Source organism: Procambarus clarkii, chromosome 52, assembly GCF_040958095.1.
Source record: "Procambarus clarkii isolate CNS0578487 chromosome 52, FALCON_Pclarkii_2.0, whole genome shotgun sequence".
NCBI classification, from domain to species: domain Eukaryota; kingdom Metazoa; phylum Arthropoda; class Malacostraca; order Decapoda; family Cambaridae; genus Procambarus; species Procambarus clarkii.
This window is the reverse complement of record NC_091201.1, coordinates 18,930,222-18,938,661: the sequence shown is the minus strand read 5'-3', so window position 1 is coordinate 18,938,661 and position 8,440 is coordinate 18,930,222. Positions and strand designations below refer to the sequence as shown.

Here is an 8,440-nt window from a genome sequence, read left to right as displayed (position 1 = left end):
ACCCGCAGGATGAGTATGGGGGTCACATCCACCCACAGGAATGGTATGGGGATCACTTCCACCCACAGGAAGGGTATGGGATCCAATACCATCCACTGGATGTGTATTGCGTCCACTACCACCGACAGGATGGGTATGGGCTCACAACCACCCACAGGATAGGTATGGGGTCCAATACCACCCACAGGATGAGTATGGGGTCCACTATAACCCACAGGATGGGTATGGGGCTCCAACCACCCACAGAATAAGTATGGGGTACAATAACACCCACTGGATATGTATGGCATCCATTGCCCCCACAGGATGACTATAGGGTACAGTATCGCCCACAGGATTAGTATATAGGGTTCACTGCCGCCCACAGAGTCGGTATGGGGTCCACCGCCACCCACAGGGTCGGTATGGGGTCCACTACCGCCCACAGGGTCGCTATGAAGTCAACTACCGTCCACAGGGTCGGTAGGGGTCCACTACCGCCCACAGGGTCGGCAGGGGGTCCACTGCCACCCACTGGGTCGGTAGGGGGTCCACTGCCGCCCACAGGATCGATAGGGGGTCCACTGCCGCCCACAGGGTCGATATGGGGGGGGGTCCACTACCGCCCACAGGATCGATAGGGGGTCCACTGCCGCCCACAGGGTCGGTAGGGGGTCCACTGCCGCCCACACGTTCGGTAGGGGTCCACTGCCGCCCACAGGGTCGGTAGGGGGTCCACTGCCGCCCACAGGATCGATAGGGGGTCCACTGCCGCCCACAGGGTCGATAGGGGGTCCCTTACCGCCCACAGGGTCTCTATGAAGTCAACTACCGCCCATAGTGTTTGTATAGTGTCCACTATCGCCCATAGTGTTATTATGGGGTCCACTACCCCTCATAGGGTCGGTATGGGGGTCCATTACTACCCACAGGGTGTGTCTGGGGTCTATTTTGGCAATACTGCTTTTCCAATCTCATTTGTTGTTCAATGTAAAATATTTGTTGCTCGACTTGCAACAATTTATATATATATATATATATATATATATATATATATATATAGTATAGTGCCTTTGCAATAATGTACCAATGTGTGTATTTTCATAACTCGTTTTAAATTGTTGAAAAATAAATAACTACATTGTGAATGCAAGTCAATGTTTACATGCTAAATCAGAGTTGCCAGATTCCGCTTAAAATAGCAAATTGTGCTTATTTTCAAAGCTTGAGAATTTAGCTTTAAAGTAGTTAAAAAACTACGAATTTCGCAATTTGCTATGTACTTTAGTGTACTATTTTAAAATAAGATTGGTTTTTAAGCTGCAAGTCATATGAATCTCAAAAAAAGTATATTATTAACAATCTTATCTCCATAGTTCACTAGTTTCTGTAAATCAGATCTGGTAACTGTAGGCCAAGTACTGGAAGACTCAAGACACAATGTGTTGAAGCTATTCTCTTTGAAGAAGTCATCTCGACAGGATCTTCCAGCTCCAGCTATAAAACTTCACCAAACATGGATCTACCTAGTACATCAAATGGTAAGGAATTACTAAACTGTACAAAGTTTTATGCTAGAACATTTGTTACAGAATTGTCCCTGTCAGGGACAATTCAGTCCCTATTCTATGTGTACTCCATCACATAGTGACGGAGTATGTGGGAATAATTTTGTTGACACTGTCCATTTTGTCAATTCTACAACAGCAGATAATATGAATTCCCAGAGATATTTGTAACTTGAGATACTTGGTTTGGTTTGGTTAAGTTAGGTTAGGTTAGCCTAACCCAGTAAATCCTCCCCGGCTAGAATATAAACCCCGGACAAAGTGCTCGTGAAATGCCAGGCATTTGCAAATATGAGGATGTGGTTGATTAGATTATATTCTTTTCTATATCATAGATGTTCAATATATGAAAAATATTTTAGACTTAAAAATGGACCCCTGAGGTACTCAACTTAACACATTTCTTCATATTCATTCCCATTTAGTATGACCTTTTGCTCTCTTTGTTTTAACTATTGTTTTGTGCACTTTACAATTTTTTTCATGAACCTGTAATTTCCTTGCTAGTCTTCCATGTGGTACCTTATTAAAGTCTTTAGCATAATCCATGTATACTACATCCACCGGAAACCCTTTATCTGAGTACCATGTTACCATGTCCCAAAAGTGAGGAGGTTTATAAGGTAGCATCTGTTTTTAAGAAGACCATGGTGTGTCGATTGAATAAGATTGTTCACTGAAAGATGGTAAATGATTCCCTCCCTTAGGATTTTCGCCATGAGCTTGCAGATGTGTTATACCTAGCTGATTGAACATTAGTTTTGTGCTTAACTCTTTCTGCTTTTTTTTTAAATACTGTAAGGGTGAAATTTTCATATTTCAAATCTCGGGGTACTATCCCTTGGTTCAGATATTTTGTGGAAAGTATTTTCAGCAGTATTCATAGTTCTTCTGTCAGTTTATTTTCCTTTATAATTAAGGTTTGTTTTCTTTTGTACCATAGAAAGTACCACAGAAAGGTGTTATAATGTTGTGTTAGCTTTTCTGTACAATTTTTCTTTTTTGTTTGTATAAAAGGCTATGCAATGAATTCAAATATTTACGCTACCAATCAATTTTTCAGATAGATCATCGGATTTTGACAGTATGCTGTACATACCAGATGTTCCAAAAATAACTACAGACAACAATAATGGTACTGTGTTTACTATTTTTATACTTTATATATAGGAAGACAAGTTCAATCAATGAGCATTTTAATATATCATCAAAATTTTCATACATTTCTTTCACTTTGTTACACTTGTAAAAACTTATTCTTAGCTATATTTATATAAATGTTAATACCACTGTTAAATGAACATATTGATTTGTGTCCTTATTAGTTATAGCTTATTTATGTTGACCCAGCACCTTACTAAAGGGATTACCTTAACTTGTGTCACTATCTCTCTAGGGGGCTCCAGGTAGGCAGTATAGGTAATGCCACTAACATGCATATCATTATGGGAAAGTCCATAATTTAACACATAATTATAAGTAGGAAATTTGTAGCAAATTTTAAGATTATTAATAGGTACATTGTAGCATAATTTTGCATAAGCATAATTTTCTTGTTTTGTTCTTGTACTTTTCCTTCGAACAGTATTATTTTCTCTTCAGAATTTCACCGGAGAATAGCAGTGATGACTAGAGAACATCTTGAACGTGAGTACCAGAAAGCACGTGCTGCAATGATACAAAGAAATGAGTACTTGAAGAGACTCTTAAACGTGGAGGAACCAAACTCAATAAAGGTGACAAACAAGAAACAGAAAAAAGATAACATACAGGATGTATCACACATTAATTCAAAACAAAGACCAGCTGCACCCCAATCTGATGGTAATCTTCTATTATTTTCTTAACAATATTTCTACAGCTGTTATTTGTGTACTTTCCAATAATATTTGTTGCCTATTTTTAAGTGTATGCTAGACAATTATGGAGATTAAATTACTATAACACTGAACAACTTGGTAGCATAAAGTTAGTTATAGTAATATCTTGAGATTTGTCTGAAAATATTAATACTTGTATACAATTTGCAATTATGTACCATGCTTAAATCTTCAAATGTGCCACCCAGACATTCTGCCTGCTATACTTTCACCACCACACATTCAAAATGCGGGCTATTCTACTAGTGGCAGAACGTACACTCAAAGTTATTTGGCAGCTGGTGAAGAAACTTTGGAATCATTTGATGTTGGTATGTCCCAACATCATTTGTTGGTATTTAAATGAGGGTTTATTTAGTGGACACACGTCATAAATATTATGTACCAAAATTGTGCTTAATGCCTATGAAATTTTGTTTAACATATTATACTAATCATTCCTTTCACTTACAAATTTTTCTTACTAATTTGTAATCCCATATTTCAAAGTACTTGCTGCAGAACTTGAACAAATTAAAGATTCTCAGCCAAGTGTTTCTGACTGGCAAAAAAGAAGAAAAAATGCAGAGATTAATTGGGGAGAAAGCAGGGCAATGCTGTTCGATTGGACATTGTCTGAGTTGGGTGTTCCAGATAAAGGTAAATTAAATATTGCTGTGTTCATTAAGGTTATACTGTATAATAAGCATCATATGCATATTAATGACACTCTATTAATACATTTAGACTTCAGATTGTTTAAAATGTTAGGTATACAGTATTTAAAATTAGTATAAATAATTACCCCTTTTTTCATCAGGTAAAGTTTGTGTACAATGTACAAATTGTGAGGCAAGCATCAAATGTGAAGACTGTTTTGCATTTTTGTGTCACATTTGTGACCAAATGCAACATTTTCTCATGCCTTTCCACCACAGATTATATTGGAAAAATGGCTTTTATGAGCCATTAGACCCGACACAAACTGTGTGCCCTGAAGGAAATATCTTTCACTGGAGTAAGTATACGATACCTGTATAAAATCCGTACTTTGTTCCGAGATTACTTCTACTTCCCAATCCCAGTCTAGAGCTACGATTATCTTGGTATAACAAAATAAAATGAATAAATGTTTCATTTCAGTCATTACAACATTTGGAGAAGTCTTAAAGTTTAAACCTGACACTTGGTTTTATAGATTGATTTAATCGTCTGATTGTTTCTTTTCTGTGAATTTCTCAGTCATTATCTGGAGAATAATGTCAATATTTTGTACAATCAAGAAACAATGAAATATTCAGTCTGAAATTCTTTTCCATAAAACTCATTTTGTCAAACTGTCTTCCTTTTCTTTGTTACCAGAACCTGTTGTACCAGCCCAACCACCAAATTCTTTTTTTTACTGTATACTTTTATGTTAAAGGTATTATATGGAGGGCGGTGGCAAGAAGGAAGTGGCATGACTTTAGGGGAAGAGGCAGAACAAGTGTTTGCATACCTCTCACGATACAACTCTACAACTAAAAACATGCTGAAAGCTGGTATTTGTTTATATGGTTCATCTGATCAAGTTTTTTATTATTTTACCTGCCCTGTAATCAGTATAATGCGATTTGTATTCAGTATTCAATAAGTATCAACTCCCTCAAATAATCAATAAAAGAATGAAAACATATTGGTCAAACTTGAGTTGGTCTTGGTGAGTAAAGGTATGTTATGAAACTGTTATTAATCTATGCTCTTCAAGATGTTCATTGCTATAAATATTTTTCTCAGAAAGAACAGAACTCACAGAGGGTGCAGTCTTTTGGAACCATCGAAAAATTGATGGACTGGCTCGTGCATTAGTTACTCGACTCAGAAAGGTACTAAAAATAATATATATTTATTTTATTTATTTGTATTTATTTTGAAACTTATTATAATGCATTTATATGTGAAAGGTATTATAATGCATTTATAGGTTAGTTATGTGTTCAGATCATGTACTACATATATTTTCCATTATAAATTAGCGACCATTTCCTTGAATTAACTGCTTGAACTTTTTCAATATATCAATAAGGTTAATTTGTATAAAGTATATAGTATTTAATTAACCTAAATGTATGATTCCGAGATATATCAAATGTGTTCACAGAGAAATCACAGTATCGTGATATATCACGGGAACTGTGATGAGGGTTTGAACCCCATGCACTGAGTGCTCTCAGATGCATGCTCTAGTTCACTACGCCACGACATGGTCAGATGAATTGCAACTTGGAGTACTACTGCACCCACAAGGATCCCAAGGCTTCCACTGAAGCCAAACCAGGTTTCACACAATTCCCCCATGAACTCGGTCTCTGTCATTCAGTAGTTCTGCCTTTGATGCCCCCATTTCAATGTCTTTCTCCATGTATTGATATATCACAATAATATGAATTCTATGTGTATTGAAAGGGCCATCAGAGGTAAAACTACTGGAGGACACAGACCAAGTACATGGGAAACTGCATGCACAACCGCCCATGGAATGGGTATGGGGGTGCATAATTAACAAAAATTGAATTGTGGGTTCATTAGTACCCTAGGTTGCAATTCTTTTGACCATGTTGTGGCGCATTCAACTACAGCAAGCATCTGGGAATGCCAAGCCCATAGGTTCGAACCACTCATCATGGTTAATGTGATTTGTTCATTAAATTTATTATATTTTCAAATAGGCCAGAGAGACGGAAATAACAGTTTCAAATGAGATCGACAAACTTGATGTTCAAAAGTCATTGATTCAAGAATGGCGATCTGACCTACAAATGATTTGTAAGGAGTTAGAGTTAAACACTGGAACAACCTCGAAGAACATAAAATATTCTATCGAGGCAGTTGCAGACTCTATCAGGCATCGCAAAAATCTGATTGCCACTGATGCAGGTAGGCTTACTATTTCTTTGTTAACTCTGAAGCAATTTCTATTTAGCTCTTGTCTATAATTTCTATGTAGGTAAATGATGAGGAAATTTTTTTAACAACTTTAAAACTTTCAGCCAAAAAACTTTATTTGCAGCATCCAGTAAAATGCGCTCTTCCCTCCGGCACAGAAATGAGTGTGATAGGAAAAAGCTTCAAGGCTTCATAAAAATCTACAATAGTGAAAACTCTGAAATTCTCAGTGAAAAGGATGCAATAGAAGGTATCCTGCCATGGCACAATTTATTGCCTCATCATAGCCAAAATGGTATGTAACTACATCTCATTTTATCAGGGGTTACAATTCGGCCTTATCAAGATAACTAACATTTAGCATGCATAATGGATAAGCTTTACTTATTTTTGAAGTAAAATATCATCACTACTGTTTGTAAAATAGGTGCAGTATCATAATCCGTAGGTTTTTATCAGGTTGATACTGCACAATAAACTATGTATAGTATGTATAATGCAAGTACCTAAACTGTAATTACATTAAATTGAGTTGTAGTTTACTTGCAGTAAATATAAATTTCCTCTTTTATTAGTGTCCCTTGCTCAAAAAAAGAAGGCAGTAGAAGATGTGGAGCTTCAGAAGAGATCCAGAGAAGAGCAACAACACACTGTTCAAGAAATGCTGCATTATCTCGCATATTACAAGAATAAGAGAGAGATTTTAACCGAACATACTGAAGAGTTGTTATGTGGAATTTTTCCTTCATATCTAAGCAAGGTAAGCTAACAGCCTAAATGTGTGTTGCAATTCAGTTCTTCATAAACATTTATCCAGCAGAATTTTATACTTGTCTTGCTATTTACAACTTTGACAGGTAGACAATTCCATGGTTTTCATATACTGTACTGGTGTGTTTTACATATATTTGAACTTTTACCGAAAACTTTATTTATTTATTCTAATTTCTTTAGTATTTTCAGGGAAATTTGTAAATGTCTTAAACCCCATTAAATAGTCTATATATTACAGGATCCTAACAAGTACACTATTGAAGAGAAGCACCTATCAACCAAAAATAAGAGTGGAATCTTGGCTCTTTTGAAGCAAGGGCAAAAGATGTGTTCTGACAAGCTGAGTGATGCAAAGCGTTTATTTGGATACCAGGAAGAGGATGTTGATGTTTCCGAGCCCTACCTGGAGCTTTGTGACAGTGAAGATGATGATGATGAAGATGAAGATTTACTACTAAACTCATGATACAAAAGTTAAGTATAATAAATTTTACCTGATTTCTCTTGCTAATTTCTCTTACTTAATTTCTCTAATTTCTAATTATCCTAGCCCTAAGATTACTACTGGCCTCCATTGCCTTGCCTGCACTTTGTTTCCCCCTTAACCATATCACTCATTCTTACAGGTGTGAGACAGAGAGGTACAAGATCATCCAAGAGGAACAACACCTGAAGCACCCAACATTTGGGTGTTTTAATTAATAAAAACGCCCTTCATGGCTTCACTCATCCTGGCTGGTTTAATTAAAAAAACCTAACCTAAACCTAATATATATACCTCTAGAGTCAAGGGAGTTAAGTTTTAGGCTGCACAATGAAACTGCTATTGACAATTTTATAACTGCTTCTGATAATGTCTGTCCTGTGACTTTTTTGTAAGCATAACCAAAAGGCTTAACAATCCCTTGCTTACAAAGGGAATACTTAAACCCATTAATAAAAAACATGACCTTGAGAAGAAGTATAGGTTAGGAATTGTCTCCAAAGAATTCTCATGCTCTTCAACAGGTCACTTGAACTCCAAACCTTTCCAGTTATCCTAAAAAAAGCGAGTTACCCCTGTACACAAATGTGGTGATCTCACAGATGTTAACAATTACAGACCTATATCAATCCTGCCTAACTTGTCAACATTTTTTGAAAAACTAATCTACAAGCAGTTTTACTCTTATCTAGCCAAACACCATATACTTAGTACTAGGCTGTACAAGAATATAACAACTCTTGTATATATCTCAAAAAAAAAAAAAAAAAAAAAAAAAAGCACAATACGAAGCTTGAAAAAGTTTAGTGGTATGCAAATAGGCTAGTCCCAGGACTAAGAGGCATGAGTTA

The 8,440-nt window shown here is 36.5% G+C and overlaps 2 protein-coding genes across 2 annotated transcripts; both read left to right on the top strand.

The window, feature by feature from the left end:
- Positions 1-1,374: 1,374 nt before the first annotated feature.
- On the top strand, positions 1,375-5,135 carry LOC138352089 (uncharacterized). The gene is made up of 4 exons (XM_069304312.1): positions 1,375-1,520; positions 2,611-2,682; positions 3,150-4,424; positions 4,830-5,135. The coding sequence occupies exons 1-3, from the start codon at positions 1,496-1,498 to the stop codon at positions 3,392-3,394; spliced, it is 342 nt and encodes a 113-aa protein (XP_069160413.1). The 5' UTR covers positions 1,375-1,495; the 3' UTR covers positions 3,395-4,424; positions 4,830-5,135.
- Positions 5,136-5,183: 48 nt separating this feature from the next.
- On the top strand, positions 5,184-7,835 carry LOC138352088 (uncharacterized). Its single transcript, XM_069304311.1, has 6 exons — positions 5,184-5,271; positions 6,115-6,322; positions 6,456-6,626; positions 6,907-7,091; positions 7,344-7,579; positions 7,732-7,835. The coding sequence occupies exons 2-5, from the start codon at positions 6,205-6,207 to the stop codon at positions 7,569-7,571; spliced, it is 702 nt and encodes a 233-aa protein (XP_069160412.1). The 5' UTR covers positions 5,184-5,271; positions 6,115-6,204; the 3' UTR covers positions 7,572-7,579; positions 7,732-7,835.
- Positions 7,836-8,440: the final 605 nt, after the last annotated feature.